General features: G+C 40.2%; 1 protein-coding gene across 2 annotated transcripts in view; it reads left to right on the forward strand.

The window, feature by feature from the left end:
* Window positions 1-21,504, forward strand: part of naa35 (N-alpha-acetyltransferase 35, NatC auxiliary subunit) — an 84,787-nt gene that overhangs the window by 44,658 nt on the left and 18,625 nt on the right. For both annotated transcript variants that reach the window (XM_041185730.1, XM_041185731.1), the window contains 4 exons: window positions 6,972-7,070; window positions 8,661-8,839; window positions 14,111-14,247; window positions 18,670-18,737. In XM_041185730.1, the coding sequence (XP_041041664.1) occupies window positions 6,972-7,070; window positions 8,661-8,839; window positions 14,111-14,247; window positions 18,670-18,737 (483 nt within the window). The remainder of the gene's footprint in view (window positions 1-6,971; window positions 7,071-8,660; window positions 8,840-14,110; window positions 14,248-18,669; window positions 18,738-21,504) is intronic.

The following is a 21,504-nucleotide window of genomic DNA, read 5'->3' on the forward strand; positions in this document are numbered from 1 at the left end:
TGTGTGTATTGGGAGTACAGGGAGAAGAAGCAGGAGAAATCACAGCTGAGTCCCAATCGATAATCTGGCCAATTTCACCTTCCTACTGGATACACTGAGACTTGGCTGCAATTATTGGCATAAACCAGGCATCAAAGTTGGGACCTTCCCTGGTCTGTGTGCCCATTACTAAATTGTACAGTTATGCTCTCTTATTACCTAGAAAGCACTGGATATTGTTATTTAGTGCAGTGGCTCTCAAACTGGGGCCTGCAGATGCTGGGGGTCTGCAGAGACTCCAGGGAGTCTACAAAGTAAACACAGTCATTTGCAGCACATTTGCAAGCTTGTGGGTTCAGCCATTATCGCAATGACTGCCCACTGATTCCACAAGTGCTTCCTCACTTGCAGCCGTCACCACACTCATGCAGGAGTAGATCTAATGCTCATAAATATGCAGCTAATGATCTAAGTGATTTGCATACAATCACCATGCATCATCCCATCAATAAACCAATCTGAGGAGTACTCTCTCTGGTCACATGTGACCAGTTTGAACACAGCCTCCCAACCTTTACCGTGAGCATGAGGGGCAGTAAGAAAAAACAAACGAAAGGATTTGACTGCAGCAGCTGATAGGTGCTCTATAATGAAGCAGATATTCCCCTAACTTTACTTTTTGGACTAGTCTGGAGTTATATTATGAGTTTAAATTGATATCTAGCATTTGCATACTGTACTGTACTGTGAAATAAAGCCATCTCCTGCTAGTCACGTGTAAAGAAGGCCCTTGGGATACTGCTGGCCAGAACTTCACCGGTCTCAGTAGCTTCATGAGTTATGATAGTGTGTGGGTAAATTACTTTAAAATGGTAGAGTATTTGAAACAATGTAATACTGCTATTGCAAATACTTTAGCTGAAGTTATGGGCATTGCTGAATCCAGTAGCAAGGAACAAACAAAGAACAGAAAGTATGAAGAATGTTAAATAGAATTTGGATTTACTTGGTGAGGAATAGCTGCAATGTGATGTCTGCTTTCAAATTTCATCCAACAAAGCAATGACACCTGCAAAACTTAAGAAATCCCTCACAACAAGGCATCCAGAACGTAAAGATAAATTAACAGATGGCTTTGAACAAGAAAAGGAACAATATAATCATCAAATAACAGAAAATGCCCTGAAGTATCCTTCTTAACGCCGTTTCAGATTGCTAAAAGTAAGAAAGCTCATAGAGTAATTTACAGCATGGAAGGAGGCCATTTGGCCCATTAAGTCTGTTCCTGCTCTCTAGAGCAATGCAGTCAGTCCCACTCTCCTTGATCCCTGTAGCCCTACAGGTTAATTTCCATCAAATGCCCATCCATTTTCCTTTTGAACCCCTGTGGTCAGTGAGTTCCAGGTCATTACCACTCGCTGCATTAAAAAAAAAGTTCTTCCTCACTAACCACCTCCACCTCTTACCCAAAACCTTAAATCTGTGTCCCCCTACTCATTGTACTGTCAGCTAATGGGAACAGTTTCTCCTGGTCTACCTTATCCAAACCTGTAAATAAGTATTACAGAGACGTGGGCCAGAATTTTTCGGTCAGCGAGTTGGGGGTGGGGCCCGCTCGCCAACGTGAAAATAACACAGGATGACGTCAGGAAGAACCCCCGACGTCATCCCGCCCCATTTAAATATTCAGGAAGGCAGACGGACAGCGAAATCAGCTGTCCGCCCGCCGACCTGTCAATGGCCAATTGAGGCCATTGATAGGATAATTAACCCAATTAAAGGACCTGCCCGTCCAACCTTAAGGCTGGCGGGCAGGCCAAGAGCCCTAGTGGGCTTCTGAAAAAACATGAAACCTCATCCACTGGCGGGATGAGGTTTCATGTCTGTTTTTTAAAACTTTAATCAACTTTATGTAATATTTATTAACATGTCCCATCTCGTGTGACATTGTCACATGAGGGGGACATGTTAATAATTTTTTTATTTTGCTATTTTTTAGTTCTATTAAACTTTCAGCGCTCTCCCTGAGACAACACTTAGTCTCAGGGAGTGGTGCACTCTTTCGCAAAATGGCGGCAGGGACCATTTCGGTGTTGGAGTTCGGCTGCCTGCCCGCCGCCAAGCCGGTGGGGCCCGCCCGCCCATCGAGGGCTAAATTCTGCCCATGGCTACAGGATGACATAATTTGGAACCTAAATATTGAAGGGTACATGACATTTAGGAAGGACAAGAGTTAAGAAAATGTGGAGGGGTGGCTCTGTTAATTAATGATGGTATTAGCACGTTAGAGAGGGATGACCTAAATTCAGGAAACTAGGATGTAGAAGTGGTTTGGGTTGAGATGAATAATGATAAAGACAATAAGTCACTTGTGGGAATGGTGTACAGGCCTCCTAATTGTAACTACACAAAAGGACAAAGTATAAAAGAAGAAATAATAGGAGCTTGCCAGAAAGGTACAGCAATGATAATGGGGGATTTTAATCCACATATAGACTGGAAAAATCAGATGGGCACATGTAACATAGATGAGGAGTTCATAGAATGCTTTCAGGATAATTTCTTAGAACAGCATGTTCTGGAGCCAACCAGAGAGTGGGCTGTACTAGACTTGGTATTGAGCAGAGATAGAATTAATTGATAACCTCCTAGTGAAGGGACCCCTAGGTAGCAGCGATCATAATGTGATTGAATTTTACATTAATTTTGTGGAAGAAATTAGTGCATCCAGGACTAGTATTTTAAACTTAAATAAGGGCAAACATGAGGACATGAGCTAGCTAAAGTGAATTGGCAAATGAGGTTAAGAGATATGTCAATAGAAGTTCAGTGACAGACACTTAAAGAGATATTTCAGAATACACAGAATATATACATTCCAATGAGAGAAAATTTCCGAGGGGAGAACCCACCATCCATGGTTAACTAAAAAGTTAAAGACAGTGTCAAATTTAAAGAAAAAGCATATAATTGCGGAAAGACAGGTGGCAGGTCAGAAGATTGGAAAGAATATAAAGAACAGCAAAGAATGACAAAAAGATTAATGAGGGAAAAGTTAGAGTATGAGAGAAAGCTAGCTAGTAATATAAAGATTGATAGTAAGAGTTTCTATAGATATTTAAATAAGAAAAAAGTTAACAAAGTGAGCGTTGGTCCTATAGCGAGTGTGTCTGGGGAATTGATAATGGAAAGTAGGGAGATGGCAGACAAATTGAACAGGTATTTTGCTTCAGTTTTCACTATAGATGACTTAAGTAACATCCCAGGAATAGCTGTAAATCAGGAAATGGAAGCGAGGGAGGAACTCGGGAAAATTACAATCACCAGGGAAGTGGTGTTGAACAAATTGTTGGAGCTGCGAGCTGACAAAACCCCAGGTCCAGATGGACTCCACCCTTAGGTCTTGAAAGAAGTGGCTAGTGAGATAGTTGATGCATTGGTTTTAATTTTCCAAAATTCCCTAGATTTGCGGAAGGTTCCATTAGATTGAAAAATAGCAAATACAATTCCTTTATTCAAAAAGGGAGGGAGACAGAAAGCAGGAAACTACAGGCCAGTTAGCCTAACGTCTGTCACATGGAAAATGTTAGATGCTATTATTAAAGATGTTATAGCAGGGCACTTAGAAAAATTCAAGGCAATCAGGCAGAGTCAACATGGTTTTGTCAAAGGGAAATCATGTTTAACCAATTTATTGGAGTTCTTTGAAGGAGTCACATGTGCTGTGGATAAAGGGGAACTAGTGGATGTACCATACTTAGATTTCCAAAAGGCATTTGATAAAGTGCCACATCAAAGGTTATTTCAGAAAATAAAAGCTCATGGTGTAGGGGGTAACATATTGGCATGGATAGAAGAACAGGAAACAGAGTTGGCATAAATGGGTCTTTTTCTGGTTGGCAGGATGTCACATTAGTGGCATGCCATATTGATCAGTGCTGAGGCCTCAACTTTATACATTTTATATAAATGACTTGGATAAAGGGACTGAAGGAACAGTGGCTAAATTTTCTGACAACACCAAGATAGGTAGGAAAGTAAATTGTGAAGAGAATGCAAGGAGGCCACAAAGTGACATGGGTAGATTAAGTGAGTGGGCAAAGATCAGGCAAATGGAGTATAATGTGGGCAAATGTGAAACCGTTCATTTTGACAGGAAGAATGAAAAGGAAGTTTATTATCTAAATAGTGGGAAATTGCAAAGCTCTGAGATTCAGAGGGATCTGGGTGTCCTCGAGCATGAATCACAAAAGATTAGTATGGAGGTACAGCAGGTAATTAGGAAAGCTAATAGAATGTTATCATTTATTGTGAGAGGAATTGATTACAGATGTAGGGAGGTTATGTTTCAGTTGTACAGGGCATTGTGGGGCCACAGCTGGAGTCTTGTGTATAGTGCTGGTCTCCTTATTTAAAGAAAGATGTAGATGTGTTAGAAACAGTTCAGAGAAGGTTTGCTAGACTAATACCAGGAATGGGCGGGTTGTATTATGAGGAAAGGCTGGACAGGTTAGGCTTGTTTCCACTGGAATTTAGAAGAGTAAGAGGTGACTTCATTGAAACCTTTACGATCCTGAGGGGTCTCGACAGGATGGATGTGGAGAGGATGTTTCCTCTTATGGCAGAATCTAGAAGGAGTCACTGTTTAAAAATAAGGAGTCACTCATTTAAGACAGAGAAGAGGAGAAATTTTTTTTCAGAGGGCTTTGAGTCTATGGAACTTTTTTCCTCAAAAGGTGGCAGAAGTAGAGCCTTTGAATATTTTTAAGGCAGAGCTAGATAGATTCTTGATTAACAAGGGGGGTGAAAGGTTATCGGGTAGACAGGAATGTGGGATTGAGGTTACATTCAGATCAACCATGATCTTATCAAATGGTAGAGCAGGCTCGAGGGGCCGAGTGGCCTACTCCTCCGAATTTGTATGTTCGTATGGATGGTGGTGTTGCAAGAATGGTCCCAGTGGTAACTTTGACACGTTTGGTATGTTACTTTACCAAGCCCTTGTTTCAAAAAGAATGCAGCCTAAAATACATTTTGTGTTAAATGCAGCTGAGACAGTTGTGAATTTTGTCAAGTCCAGACCTGTGATTCACAACTGTTTGCAAAGCTGTGTTCAGAAATTAGTGCAGGACATGAAAAAATATTGTTTCACACTGAAGTATGTTGTTAATCTCTGGCAATCTTAAAAAGAGTTTTTTAGCTTCACAAAGAGCTGCTGTATTTTCTTTCTGTGCACAATGCACAATCCTGTATTTGCTGAAAACTTCTCTGATCAATTATGGATAATTGAACTTACTTTTTCCGATATTTTTAATCTGTCAACAATGCTAAGTCTGTAAGTAAAAAGAGGCAATGTAACCATAGTCGAAGTGAGTGACAAGATTGCAACATTAAGGAAGAAACTTGAGGTTTGGAAAAATGACTGAGCAATGGAGCTTTAGATGCGTGCCACCGACTGACTGTTTCTCGATACAGACACAGTGACAGTTCAATGTGAAAAAAAGGATCATTGCTCATCTTGCAATGTTGGCACAGTGCTTCAGTGTTTATTTTGAAATCATTAAAACAGTTAAGTGCTTCAGCATCCATTTTCAACATTTGCTGCATCATCTTGTTGCCAAAACGGGAAAACAGAAAAGGAGCGGGTGGTACTGTCCTGTGACTGCTTACTGAGATTTATGTATCAGAAACACAGTCCTTCCCAGCTTTGACCATCCATTGCTGCAGAGTACCCGGAATTGATAAAAGAATCAATGACAGTGTTGCTACCTTTGCCAATAAAGTCCCATTTCTGCTGTGGCACCAATGAAGACCAAGTACAGACTATATTTGGAAGTGGAGAATGATTTCTGAATAGCATTGTCAATCATCATGCCAAGGATAGACAACCTTTGCAGACAGACACACCTATCTCACTGATGTCTGTTTTCAGAAAAGCATTATTAAAACACGGTTTGCATGCAGCACTTTCATATTATGGGTTTATATAATACAATTTAGGGATAAATTACTAATTACTAATCCACTTGAAAAGGGATCCTTCAACCAAAATGGTTTGAAAGCCGCTGATTTGGTGAAATATCATTGTGTCAGGAGACCAATAAAGAAAACCAGTTTCTTTCTGTAGAATTCTCTGCAAATTTTAAGTGATTATTAGCAAAAAAACATTAATTCAATTATTAGTAAAAATTGACATCTTTTCATTATGAACAAACGATTAGTTAAGTTTAGTTACTGTGCTTCTAGATTATGAATATTGATATTTTAAATGGAGAAATAGCATTGACTGCCATTCCATAAACATTTTATAGAACATATTTTTCTTTGGAAGAGTTTTTTAAATAAATCTCAGCTTTTACTACTTAGACATATGTAAATGTTTTTGTTATAATTGGCTTTTCGAATCGAAACTCTTACTGTATGTTTGTTGGAAATTATACATCGGATATGGAGTTCGCTATTAAATCTGATGGTAGGTGTTGTTGACTCCTCAACGTAATGCATTATAGCTATCACATTTAGGTTCATGTTTTTGATTCTCAACACAAATTTTCATTCTTTATTGGCTGTTGGTAAGGACTGAGCAAAAATGAGACATGCTCCCATAATGAAGAGTTGAAAAAGCTGAGAGTTGGGGGTCATTGTGAACTGATGTCATGCACCAATATTAGATCGGTAGATTAGTGGAGGTCTCACCCTTTCCATCTATTAGATGACTGATGAAGAGCAGTTTGTAAGGGTGGGGAGGGGAGAGAAATTTAATCAAAAAAATGAAAGACTAAACTCTAGCCAGAACAATCATCATTTTCTGCCTTTAGTATAAAATGTTAACTTGGTTAGAAACCTTTATTGCCATTTATCCATTTCCCAGTTGCTCAGGTTTCAGAAGTAAATGGTACTACTGTAAATGTGACACTGAGAGAATGGTGGTACAAGATTTGAAACATTTAAACTTCTGAGTTCTTAATTTACTGCTGGTTTATTTCTTCCAGCCATTCTGCAGTTTGATCCAGATTCATGGACACAACAGAGCTCGCCAGAGAGATAAACTAGGCCACAGTCTGGAGGAATTTGCCACTCTCCAGGATGAGGTATTTTCTATGAAATATGAATTTAAAGAGGAAAGAGCTTGTATTTCTATGGCACCTTTCACAACCTCAGGATATCCCAAGTAATTCAAAACCAATGAAGATCTTTTTGAAGTGTAATGTAGTGTAGGGAAGCATGACAACCAATATCCTCACAGCAAGGTATCACAAACAGCAATTAGAGAAATGACCAGTTAATCTGTTTTAGTGGCATTAGTTGAGAGGTAAATATATGTCAAGACACCGGGAGAACTTCCCTGCTCTTCTTCAAAATAGTGCCAAGGATCCTTATATTCCACCTGAGGGTGTAAAATGGAGCCTCAGTTTAACATCTCATCTGAAACCAGAGGCTAGGCGAGGTCACGTGCTCTTGCTGTCAGTTGTAGTTCGTAACAGGATGGTACTTCATCCATCTGATCAGTGGACTTCTCCATCTTGACTATGAATTATTTTGTTACAATCCCCTTGGGGAACTGTAAACCAGAATAATAATGTTTAGTAAATGACCCCAAAGAAGAAATTACCAGAAGTGTGAAATTTTTTTAAGCCACTTTTTTCTCTATTCTAATGCTAGTTTTAAACATTTTGGCTATTCTTTGTCAACAGCTGAAAGTCAGAGACTGGGCAGTAGAATATAAATACATTGGTTCGCAGTAAGTTGATGAGAAACAGTTCAAGAAGAAATGTTGGTGAATGATATTCAGTAATCTAATTTTATTTTATAATTTGGTAGAAGTACTTGACCTTAAGTGCTATAGTTACAGTTCGCTCTTGTTAGGATTCGCAGAGCTACCTTCATAGGGGGTTTGGGCACATTTTGACCTTTTATCCAGATAGTGACCTGATCATATCAGTGGTAAAATTATGTCAGTGTTCAGATCAGGATCTTTAAAATCAGGGACAAGAAAAGCCCTTTTTCCAAAATAAAACTTGTTCTAGGCTCCAAAATACACAGTAGGAGCAAAGAGAATAAGAATTCAAGATAACTGAAACATTTGAAGTTTTTCAAGATAAGGAAATGTTTGGATAGAAAAGAACATCAATTTAGTCAAAGAAAAGAATAGGGGTATCAAGGATAAGTGGCACATGTTTTATGCTTATATAAAATTGTATTTTATTCCATTATTTTGAGGTAATATAACATCTTAATATTTAAGTAGTGCGACAGCTGTCAAAAAAAAACAATTCCGGGGAGATTCCAGTTGGCCAATCTCTCAAAATGTGGTAATTAGAGCCTATGGCACATAATCTTTGGATGGCACCATCAACCAGACAAGAGATGATATTCTTTTTAATGCTATGATTGTGACAACAATCTTCTCATACAGGAACATTGAGAATACAGAAAGCTGAGAGGGAAAGGCAATAACCATAGAGGAGGGAAAGGCTTCAAACAAAATAGTAACTTACTTTTCATAACTATAGACTAGTTTATAAAATTAAGGTTTAATAATTTCTGTTTTCTTTGGGAGTGAACTGATGGATTTGATTATTTCAAGCTGTAATGCTGTTCCAAACGCCATTGTATGAAAGGGACAATAATTGTCCAAAAATCCTAAATTGTGACATGACATACTGAACTCCTGCTTGCAGGCTGAGAAAGTAGATGCAGCACTCCATAGCATGTTGTTGAAGCAGGAACCACAGAGGCAGCATCTAGCATGCTTGGGCACTTGGATCCTCTACCATAACCTTCGGATCATGATCCAATACCTGTTGAGTGGCTTTGAATTGGAACTCTACAGCATGCATGAATACTACTATGTCTACTGGTATGAAAACTTAACTGCAGTAGCAGTATTCAAATTATACTGCTAAAGCTGCTTTTATGTGTTTATCTTTGGAAGTGACATGATCTGATCCTCAGATAGAAAGTTGCTCAGAATCATAATCTAAATGTTGAATAGCTATGGGTTTATCATCCTGTTTAGTTATAACAGTCTGGACTACTAGAAATTTTTGAATTGCCAAATTAAAGGAACAGTGCAAGTTTTGCTCCTTAGTCTTATAACTGGGTTTCGGAATGATTTTTATTTAAAGTAAACTTCTACATTTTATTGCAATCTCTATTATATAATTCTAAAACAATTTATGCACTTGTGACTATTGAGAAGGTAGAAAGTAGCATAGAAGGGTTACATTACGGAGGCAGGCCATTCAGACTAACCTGTCCATGCTCTCTGCAAGAGCAACTCACCTAGTCCCACTCCCACACCTTTTCTTGGTAGCCCTGCAAATCTTTTCTCCTCAGATAATTGTCCAATTCTCTTTTGAAAGCCACAATTGAATCTTCCACCGCCACACTCTCTCAAGCAGTGCATTCCAAATCCTAACCACTCACTGTTGCCATTCACCTTAAATCGGAGTCCTCTGATTCTTGACCCTTCAGTGAATGGGAACAGTTTCTCCCTACCTACTTTGTCCTGACCTCTCGTTATTTTTAACACCTCTATCAAATCTGCTGTCCACTTTTCTCTAAGAAGAGCAGCCTCAGCTTTTCCAATCAATCCAAGTAACTGCGGCCCGTCATCCTTTGAACCATTCTGGTAAATCTTTTCTGCACCTTCTCTAATACCTTCACATCCTTCTTAAAAGTGTGGTGTCCAGAATTGGACACAATGCTCATTAAGACTGAAATAGCATTTTTATAAATGTTCACTATAACTTCCATGCTTTTGTACTCAGTGCTTCTATTAATAAAGCCCAGAATCCTGTATGCCTTATCTGCCCCTTTTTCAAGCTGCCCTGCCACCTTCAATGATTTGTGCACTTATACCCTCAATTCTTCGGTTCCTGCACCTCCTTTAGAATTGTATCCTTTATTTTATATTGCCTCCTTGTTCTTCCTACAAAAATGTATCACTTCACGCTTCTCTGTATTAAATTTCATTTGCTCTGTACCCGCCCATTCCACCAGATTGTTTTTGTCCTCTTAAAGTCTATCACTATCCTGCTCGTAGTTCACAGTACTTCCGAGTTTTGTGTCATCTGCATATTTTGAAATTGTGCCTTGCACAGCCACAGATCAAAAAAAGCAATGTTCGGACTCCTCAAGAAGCTTCCTCCAGTCCAAAAAACAACCGTTCATCGCTACTCTGTTTCCTGTCACTCAGCAAAATTCATACCCATGCTGCCAATGTCTCTCTTATTTTGTGGGCTTCAATTTTGCTGACAAGCCTGTTATATGACACTTTATCAAATGCAGTCTGGAAATCTACACACATCACATCAACTGTGATACCTTCATCAACTCTCTCTGTTAGCTCACCAAAAGACTCAGTCAAGATAGTAAACAAGATTTACCCTTAAATCTATGCTGGCTTTCCTTACTTAATCCACATTTGTGCAAGCAACTGTTAATTTTGCCCCAGATTGTTTCTAAAAGCTTTCCCACCACTTAGAGTAAATTGATTAACCAGTAGTTGCTGGTCTTATCCTACATCCCTTTTTGAACAATGGTGTACTATTTGGAATTCCCCAGGCTTCTGGCACAACCCCTGTATCTAAGGAGGATTAGAAGATTATGGCCAGCGCCTCCACAACTTCCACCATTACTTCCTTCAGTATCCTTGGATGGATCTTAACCAGCCACGGTGATTTCTCAACTCATCAATTTTTAGCCGATACAGTATCTCAACTACCTCTCTTTCACTATGAATTTGGCAGCATCATCTTCCATGGTAAAGGCATGTGCAAATAACTCCTTTAGTACCTCAGCCATGCCCTTTGCCTCCATTCCTCCTTTACCACTCCTTTACTATGTATATGCCAATGGAAAACATTTTAGATTCCCTTTTATGTTAGCTGTCAGACCTGTGTCATAGTCTCACTTTGCTTCTCTCCTTTCCTTTTCACTTCCCCTCTGAACTTTCCATATTCATCCTGATTCACACTTGTATTATCAGTCTGACATCTGTCAGACCTGCCCTTTTTCTGCTTCACCTTTCTATCTGTTTTGTTGCCCAGAGAGCTCTGGCTTTGTTTCTTCTGCCTTGCCCCCTCATGGGAATGAAACTCAACTGTACCCAAACCATCCCCACTTTAAAGATAGCCCATTGTTGAAATACAGCGTTGCCTGCCCATCTTTGATTCCAATTTACCTCGGTCTGATCCATTCTCACTTCATTGAAATTGGCTTTCCCCCATTAGTTATTTTACTTTGGCTTGGTCCTTGTCCTTTTCCATAGCTCACCTAAACCTCATGACACCAAGTTCACTGTCCCCTAAGTGTCCCCCTACTGATCTTGATCCACTTGACTCGTCTTATTCCCCAGCTCCAGATCCAGCAATGCCTCCTTCCTTGTTAGGCCACAATCACACTGATCTAGAAAATTCTCCTGAATGCATATCAGAAATTCTCCCCCTTTCTGTTCTTTACACTCTTCCTCTTCCCCCAGCCTGTATTAGGATATTTAAAGCTCCCCCCACCCCCCCCCCCCGCCATTATAACAACTGTAACGGTTTTGCACCTCCCTAATTTCCCTTTAGATTTGCCCTTCTATATCTTTTCCACTAGTTGGTGGCCTATAGAATATACCCAGTAGTCACGGTTACCTTTTTTGTTTCTTAACTTTAATCAAATAGATTCTGTCTTTGATCCTTCTGGGACATCCTCTCTCTCCAGTACTGTAATATTCATCTTAATCAACACTGCCACTCCTCCTCCTTTCTTTCTTTCTTTCTTTCCTTCTTTCCTTATCTGAACACCTGTATGCAGGAATACTTAGTACCCAGTCCTGCCCTTTTTTTGAATCAGGTCTCCATTATTGTCATAACATAGTATTCCCACATAGTTATCTGCACCTGGACCTCATTAACCAAATTTACCACACTTGTGCATTCACATACATGCACAGTAAATCTAATCTAGACCTTATTGCATTCTCTCTTACTCTGGCCCCATCTAATATATTACTATTCCTTAATATAGTGCTATCTGCCTCTCCCAATTCTTTGTGCACATTGTTTTTCCCTTCCAATATTACCTCCTGGTTCCCACCACCCCGCCAAGTTATTTTAAACACTCCTCAGTAGTGCTAGCAAACCATTCCACAAGGACGTTAATTTCAGCTCTCTTCAGGTGCAACTTGTCCGACCTGTACAAGTTCCATCCCCCACAGTATCAGTCCCAATGTTCCAGGAATCTAAAGCCCTCCCTCCTGCAACATCTCTGCAGCCACTCTTTCATCTTCTCTATCCTGCTATTTCTAAACTCAATAGAGTGTGGCACTGGAAATGTCCTTGTGGAGCGGTTGCTACCGTTATTGGGGGGTATTTAAAATAACTTGGCAGGGTGGTGGAAACCAGGATGTAATATTAGAAGAGAAAAACAAAGTGCAGAAAGATTATGACCTTTGATCCCTTGCTAGTTTCTTTCCTAGCTCCCTAAAATCTGTCTGCAGACTGTCTTCCCTCCTTCCAACTATATCATTGGTACCAATATGGACCATGGTCTCTGGCTGTTCACTCTCCCCACCTAGAGTGTTCTGCAGCTGCTCAGTGACCTTGACACCAGGGAGGCAACATTTAACATGGTGCCGTAGACTTCACACTGGCTGCAGTTCCCAGAGAAACCCATCACTGTCACCAGTATTCAAAACTGAATATCAGTTGGAGAACCGAATATCAGCTGCACTACCTGCCTGGTCTTCCTTGATAGTTTGATGGTCACCCATTCCCTCTCCTTCTGAATGCTCTTAAGCTGTAGGGTTAACACATTCAAAAACATGCTATCTATTCTCAGCCTCACGAATGTACTTGGATGAGTCCGACTGCTGCTCATTACGCACATTTTCTTTTCCTTCCAATGTCAACTCCTGGTTATCTAAATTATACAAACACCTCAGATTTTAATTTACTGAAAAATTCAGAATCCTTTCATGTTTTTATTCCCTACTATTTAGTTATAACATAATCCCCTAGATCTGAATGATTAATTGAACACTGATAAATTATCTAATTGGTCTTAGTTTATAATAACAATTAATTGATTTAGACTTACTTCATTGTCAATTAATTTAAATTAAAAGATTAACAGTATACTCACCTCACGTGACTCTTTGCCCTGTGAAATCACTGATTTTGTTTTCCCTTTTCGTTCAGTTCAGACTCAAACAATAAGACCGCCTGCTCCCAGCTCTTCTTTTGTGTGGCACTGCTCAACTCCCGCTCTTATGCTGTTCTGCTCCACTCACAGCCTCTCCTTTTACACTGCATAGATATAAAACAGAAGATGAAAAGAAAAGCAAAAAAAATTATTATCTTGTCTTTTTGAATCACTATGACAAATATCACAAAATTTCAAGACTTAAATAAAGCATTGTTTAATTTTTTTGAGGAAGTAAGCTGATCTTTTTGGAACCTATGTTTGAAGTAAAATTAAAAATTGGTACGCTCACTGCAGTGTCCTTTACAATCATGCATGTGCAAGATTCAAGATAATTCACTCTTCATTTTCTTCTGTCTTACGTGACAATAGACTAGTTCTGCACAGTTTATTTTGAATAAATATCTGGGTTTTATAATTTATAGGGAATAATCCACTGACTGGAGTCTGTCATAATTCCCTTAAATATCTGGTTATAAATTTTCAAATTGAGCAAAAATTAATGATGCCATATAAAAATAAGTTTCCCACAATTTCATCACAACCTTTTCATGATCCACAGTGACCTTTGTACTGGTAAGCAAAGACTTTAAAATTTGAATATATATATATATATATCAGTTTTAGGCAAAACACACTCTAGTAGACTCTACTTGCCATTTGTGCTGTGTTCTTTTTTCATTTTCTCATCTTATTTGTCTAGGCCAGGTCATAATTATACAGATCTAAAAGGTGTGCAAAGCTAGTTTAAAAAGTCAGAACTAGTTAAGCTCATCTAGTATAATTTGTCAGCTCTCCCCTGACTGGCATATTCTGTGAGAAGTACTTGTTGGTTTGCTTAGTTCTTATGAATATCTAAGAGTATCTAAAAGGTGCTCCCATAGCCCTTATGTGTTTTATGGATTAAAAATACATGTTAGTGCACACTACTCTGCAGGTATCTTTCAGAATTCCTGTACGCTTGGCTGATATCAACACTGAGCCGTGCTGATTCCTCTCAAATGGCAGAGGAGCGGATTGTGGAGGAACAACAGAAAGGACGCAGCAGCAAAAAGACAAAAAAGAAAAAGAAAGGTAGAGATTTGTGCTGTCTAAAATAAACTCTGGCCTGGGTTTGGCAATAGTAAGATGGCAAGATTGTCAGTTTTCACTCTTATTACTCCAGTGAAACTGACAGCAACCTCTGAAGTCCACACATGTGCAGAAATCCAGAGGTTGCTGTCACTGATTCTATACCTCTCAGAGAATGTGCTGTTGAGGTGCCCCTGGCTGCAATCAATGGAAACCAATGCAATTAATATAAAATCCAATCTTATACTATTATTCTCACTTTAAAAACCATTGTAAAAGTAATATCTTGTTGAATGATGTGAAACAGAGTTTTTAATAATCTACTAACTTCATAATGAATGCTAAACACCTTCACTGACCCCCGAAAAGCTAATTTTATATTTGTGAAATGTCAACTTCCTCCATAATAAAAAAAACCCACCTTCTTAAAAAGTATATATATATTTTCTAAAACATTTATCTCAACTTCTATCTCAGTCTAATCACTATCATTTATAACACTACCTGAAAATTTATATTAAAAATGAAGTGCTTTTACTTTCTTCATTTGTTCTGGATACTTAGGGGAGGTGACAGCGTAGTGGGAATGTCACTATACTAGTAATCCAGAGGCCCAAGCTAATGCTCTGGGTTCAAATCCCACTGCGACAGCTGGTGGAATTTAAATTCAATTAATAAATCTGGAGAATTAGAAACTAATCTCAGGAATGACCATGAAACCATTGTTGATTGTCGTGGAAACCCATCTGGTTCACTAATCTTATTTAGATAAGGAAATCTGCCATCCTTACCTTGTCTGGCATACATGTGACTTCAGACCCGCAGCAATGTAGTTGACTCTTAAATGCCCTCTGAAATGGCCTAACAAGCCACTAAGTTGAATCAAACCACTACCAAGTCCAAGAAGAATGAAACCGGATGGCCAACCATGCATCGACAACGGCACACCCAGCCCTGTCAAGGCTGCAGAGTCCTCCTTAGTAATATCTTGAGCCAAAATTGGGAGGGCTGTCCCACAGACTAGTCAAGCAACAGCCTGACATTGGATGGGATTTTTCAGTCACGCAGCACCTGCCCAAAGTCAACGGACCTTTTGCCGATCCATCAAATTTTCCGTCCCGCCCATGTTGATTCCCACAGCAAGCAGGACCAGAAAATCCCACCCATTGTTTATAATCTATAATTTTGTGGGTATAACTGTTCTAGACCCCATCATCATCATCATCCCTGGATGTGTCCTGTCCCACCAACAGGACAAACCCACCAGAAGTGATGGCACAGTGGTATACAGTTGGGAGGGAATTGCCCTGGGAGTCCTCAACATTGATGCTGGACCTCATGAAGCCTCATGGCTTCAGGTCAAATATGGGCAAGGAAAGCTGCTGGCGATCAACGACCATCCTCCTTCAGCTGATAAATCAGTACTATTCCTTGTTGAACACTACTTGGAAGAAACACTGTGGGTGGCAGGGGCACAGAATATACTCTGAATGGGGCACTTGAATGTTCATCACCAAAAGTGGCTCAATAGCACCAATAATGGCTGAGCTGGCCTTGTCCTAAAGGACATAGCTCCTAGACTGGGTCAGTGGCAGGTGGTGAGGGAATCAACAAGAGGAAAAAAACTTACTTCACCTGTCACAGGTGCATCTGTCCATGATGGCATTGGTAGGAATGACCACTGCACATTGTCTTTCGTCGTGTTATGTGGCACTACCACCGTGCTAATTGGGATAGATGTCGGACAGATCTAGCAAGTCAAAACTAGGCATCCATGAGGGTCTATGGGCCATTGGCAGCAGCAGAATTGCATACAACCACAACCTGTAACCTCAATGGCCTAACATATCCCCACTCTACCATTAACATCAAGCTGGAAGATCAACCCTGGTTCAATGAAGACTGCAGGAGGACATGCCAGGAGCAGCACCAGGCATAGCTAAAAAAAAAGGTGTCAACCTGGTAAAGCTATACAAACAGCGGAAACAGCATGCAATAGACAGAGCTAAGCGATCCCAAAGCCAACACATTAGATCTAAGCCTCAGCCGTGAGTGGTGGAGGACAATTAAACAACAAAGAGGAGGAGGCTCCACAAATATCCCCATTCTCAGTGATGGGAGAGCCCAGCACATCAGTGCAAAAGATAAGGCTGAAGCATTTGCCACTCACCATCCTTGATTTGGAAATATATCGTCGCTCCTTCACTGTCATTGGGTCAAAATCCTGGAACTCCCTCCCTAACACAGCACTGTGGGTGTACCTTTGCTACATGGACTGCAGCGGTTCAAGAAAACGGCTCACCATCACCTTCTCGAGGGCAGTTAAGGATGGGCAATAAATGCTGGCCTATCGAGCGAAGCCCACGTCCCTAGAATGAATTTTAAAAAACAATCTTCAGCTAGAAGTACCAAGTGGATGATCCATCTTGGCCTCCTCCTGAGGTCCCCAACATCAGAAATGCCAACCTTCAACCTGTTTGATTTACTCCAGTGAAGGCACTGGATACTGCAAAGGCTATGGGCGCTGACAATATTACGGCAATTGTACTGAAAACTTGTGCTCCAGAACTAGCCGTGCCCCTTGCCAGGCTGTTCCAGTACTGCTACAACACTGGCATCTGGTAGTGGGGAATTGCCCAGGTATGTCCTGTCAACAAAAAAACAGGACAAATCCAACCCAGTAGCACCCCATCAGTCTACTCTCGATCATCAGCAAAGTGATGGAAAGTATCATCAAAAGTGCTATCAAGCAATACTTACTCAGCAATAACCTATTCACTGATGCTCAATTTGGGTTCCACCAGGGCCACTCTGCTCCTGACTTCCTTACAGCCTTGGTCCAAACATGGATGAAAGAGCTGATTTCAAGAAGAGAGATGACAGTGACTGCCTAGGACATCAAAGACCAAGTGTGCCCTAGCAAAATTGATGCCAGTGGGAATCGGGGGAAAGCTGTCCATTGGTTGGAGTCATACCTAGCATAAAAGGAGTTGTTGGAGGTCAATCATCTCAGTCCTGGGACATCAGTTCCTCGGGGTAGTGTTCTAATTCAAGCCATTTTCCGTTGTTTCATCAATGACCTTCCCTCCATCGTACAGTCAGAAGTGGGGATGTTGCTGATGATTGCACAATGTTCGGCACCATTCGTGACTCCTCAGATACTATGTTCAACGAGACCTGGGCAACATTCAGGCTTGGGCTGATAAGTGGTAAGTAACATATGCACCACACAATTGCCAGGCAATGACCATATCCAATAAGAGAGAATCTAGCCATCTCCCTTGACGTTCAATGGCATTACCATCACAGAATCCCCCACGTCCTGGGCAGACACTGAACTGGACCAGCCATATAAATAGTGTGACTACAAGAGTAGGTCAGAGGCTGAGAATTCAGTGGAGAGTAACTTACCTCCTGGCTCCCCAAAGTCTTCCCACCATCTACAAGGCACAAGTCAGCAAGAATCTCTCCACTTGCCTGTGTGAGTGAAGCTCCAACAACACTCAAGAAGCATGACACCATCCCGGACAAAGCAGCTGCCTGATTGGCACCCCATCCACCACCTTCAACATTCACTGCCTCCACCACTGATGCTCATTTGCAGCAGTGTGTACTATCTACAAGATGCACTGCAGCAACTCACCAAGGCTCCTTCGACAGTACCTTCCAAACTCACAACTTCTACTACCTAATAGGACCAGAGCAGCAAATGCATGGGAATGCCACCACCTGAAAATTTCCCTCCAAGTCACACAGCCTCCTGACTTGGAACTATATTGCCATTCCTTCTTTGTTGTTGGGTCAAAATCCTGGAACTCCTTGATTGCACTATGGGCGTTCCTGCAATACATGGACTGCAATGGTTCAGGAAAGCTTCACACCACCTCCTTCTCAAGGACAATTAGGAATAGGCAATAAATGCTGGCCAAGCTTGCGATGTCCACACCCCATGAACAAATAAAAGAAAAGGAAGCGGCCTTGCTTCTCCACTGAATGCAAAATCTTCTGCGATTATGCCTCATAATTGGGAATGGAACATCAATGGTTTGATGCCGTTGGTAGGCTGCTCCTTAACAGTAGTATCCTGTGTCCATTTGGGAGGTACCTTTCTAATAGCACTGTAGATGTACCTGCACCAGATGGACTTCAGCAGTTCAACAAGGCAGTTCACCACCATCTTCTCAAGGGAAATTAGAGTGGGCAACAGATGCTGGCCTTGCCAGCAATGCTCACATCCCATGAAAGAATTTAAAAGTAAAAGCAGAAACCAATGCCAATTCATGATATCATTTTTGAAGGTATTTGCAGAATACTTGTTAAAGTGGACTCTGAAACCTAAGCAATTATTTCAGTTTTAAGTTTTTTTTTGTGTTGCAGAATTGAATTATTCTTCTAACTTGAAAAAAACCTCTCTTTGTCTTACAGTTCGACCTCTGAGCAAAGAGATCACCTTGAGCCAGGCTTATCATAATATGTGTGCTGGAATGTATAAGGTGAGGATGTTTTTACTTTTAAAAATGGTGTTAAGTTGCAGGAGTACCTCTCTTCCTATGAGAGAGCAAAGAAGCTGTGAGCTTTACAATGCTGCAGAGCAGGCATTCACTGTCACTGTACTTCACTGTTACTGGGTAAAAATCCTGGAACTCCTTCCTTAACAGCACTGTGGGTGTACCGACATCACATGGACTGCAGCGGTTCAAGAAAGCAGCTCACCACCACCTCAAGGGCAATTAGGGATGGGCAATAAATGTTGGCCTAGCCAGCGATGCCTACACCCCTTGAATGAATAAAAAAAGGAAGAATCTTGTAAGCAGATATTGGAAAGGAGAGGGCAGATAACCTTGCAACCACAAAGAGACGAAAATATTCCCCCACCGCACTCCTCTCCTCACCCACCCCCCCACCAAACAGCATCTGCAAAAAAAATTATTTCACAGGACAATCAAAGATGCAATTGTGATTTCAAGGCCTCTACCATTGAGTTTCTTGGGCTGGATCAGGGATCGGCAACCTTTTTACCTGAAGAGAGACTTTATTCAAAAGTTTGCCTTAAACAAAAATTATTGGGAACCGCAAGACTGAAAAAAAAATTAAAGAATGGAGTAAAAGCATAAGCATATCTTAAGAGGAATAAATTGTTGATTGAGATTCTAAGGAACATTATGCACTTATTTGATGCGGTAAAAAAATGTTTACTTTAATTTCTCTCTGACGCTTATATAAGTGATTGCAGCTACTGCTGAATTTCATGTAATTTCAAACTCATATATAGGTTGGGCAAGAATCCAGTTTCTGCATCCCAGGAAAACCATTACATTTGTTGAATCTTGATGCAACCCAAATCTTAAATTTCCCTTCAACTTTATCAGTTTGTTTCCTGGAGAATCATAAACACACGTTTCCTTTAGAATTGTGGCCTGAGAAAGGCACTTTAATGGAGATATATATACCAGATCTTGGATTGATTAATTAATGAAATCATGACATGAACCTATAGAAAGTCATCCTTTAGCTACTGGGTAGATAGAATTGCACATACAGGTAATAAGGAATGAGTCTGCAAATACTGCTCATTTTTCTGTTTCAAAGCACAATTGTAACATAGCCCAGTAGGAGCAGAAACATTGATCACTAAATGTTATTGCACTATTACAAATTGATTATGTAAATGCCATTAAACAGGAACCACACAAAAAGACATTATAGAGCCACATTCACCTCCAGAGCCACAGGCTGTTGACCCCTGGGCTGGACACGTGTCTGCTGTTTTCACATTCCAAACGTTTACCTCTTTTCTGTGAAGAAGTAGCTGACTCCTGCATGGCACTATCTGACTGATAATTGCTGACAAATTGTGGAGCCTGAATTTCACCACTATGCGGCAGCGAAGATTGCTGTTCCAAATTGATGCAACACAACACCTCAAAGAATAAAATTAATCAGCATTATGTTACTTACCTAATTAATTAAATGTCAGAGCATGATTTGTTCTGTTCCCTAACTAAATAAGTTTGTTGCAGCACCAAGACAGTGCTACATTTGAACATTAGGGTGTAATTAACTAAGACAAATTTAGAATGGAGAACTGTGTTCTGTTTTTAACAGTATGTTACCCTCCATTTAGCATGTATACTCCCAACATACAGATGGGAGCATTTGGTAGCTAATTCTGAGGTATCAACGTCCAGTGATATCTCAAAAGCAAAGGTCTGAGTTTCAATTATAGTTACAGGTTGTTTTTCCAGTTATGGCTTTGTATCCAACATTAAGTTTAATGTTAGGCTTTTATATTCATTAAATCTGCTGATGTACAGTATCCATAATATATCCAGTCTTGTCTACATACACAGTTCCTATAAAACTAACACTCCTGTCCATCATTTTTTCTGTCACTCTTTGTTGATTGGCTAATAGTAAGACAGCAGCAAATCACAACTGAAGAGTTAAGGAACATATGAGTCGAAAGCAAAAAAAAAAGCTAGAAAAGCAACAGTGTAAAACTAAGGACTTATATAAAAAGAACCAATCTTGAATGAACTATCAGAAATATATGCAAATCAAACAAAGGAGAGGGTGAACTTGCCAAATCACTTGTTCTTAATTGCCGTTTTTTCTTGGTAGTTGTCATTTATAATAAAGTTTTAAATTTTATATACAAATAGTGGGGGGGAGGGTTCAGTTGCATGGAAATATAAAAAATCAAAGTTTAAGGAGAGGGTAAGAGTACAGGTTAGTGATGAGGCTGATTGTTACCAAAAAGTGAAAGGAAGGGACAGAGTGTGTGAACGCCATATTGCACCAAAGTGTCATATAAGAGTAGGGAAAATTGACAACAGGGCAAACTTAAAGGCTTTATATTTGAATGCACATAGCATATGGAATAAAACTAATGAGTTAACAGCACAAATAGAGATAAATAGGTATGATTTGGTGGCGATTACTGAGACGTGGTTACAAGGAGAATAGGTTTGGGAGTTGAATATCCAAGGGTACTCAGTGTTTCGGAAGGATAGGCTGGAAGGAAAAGCAGGTGTAGCTCTGTTAGTAAAGGAAGAGATCAATGCTATAATGAGGAATGATATAAGCACTGGAGAGCAAGATGTAGAGTCAGTCTAGGTAGAAATAAGAAATAGCAAGGGAAAGAATTCCCTGGTGGGAGTAATCTATAGGTCCCCAAACATTAGTTCAACAGTAGGGCACAGTATAAACCAGGAAATACTGGGAGCATGTAAGAAAGGCATGGCAATGATCGTGGGTGAT

This window comes from Carcharodon carcharias, chromosome 4, assembly GCF_017639515.1.
Source record: "Carcharodon carcharias isolate sCarCar2 chromosome 4, sCarCar2.pri, whole genome shotgun sequence".
Lineage (NCBI taxonomy): Eukaryota > Metazoa > Chordata > Chondrichthyes > Lamniformes > Lamnidae > Carcharodon > Carcharodon carcharias.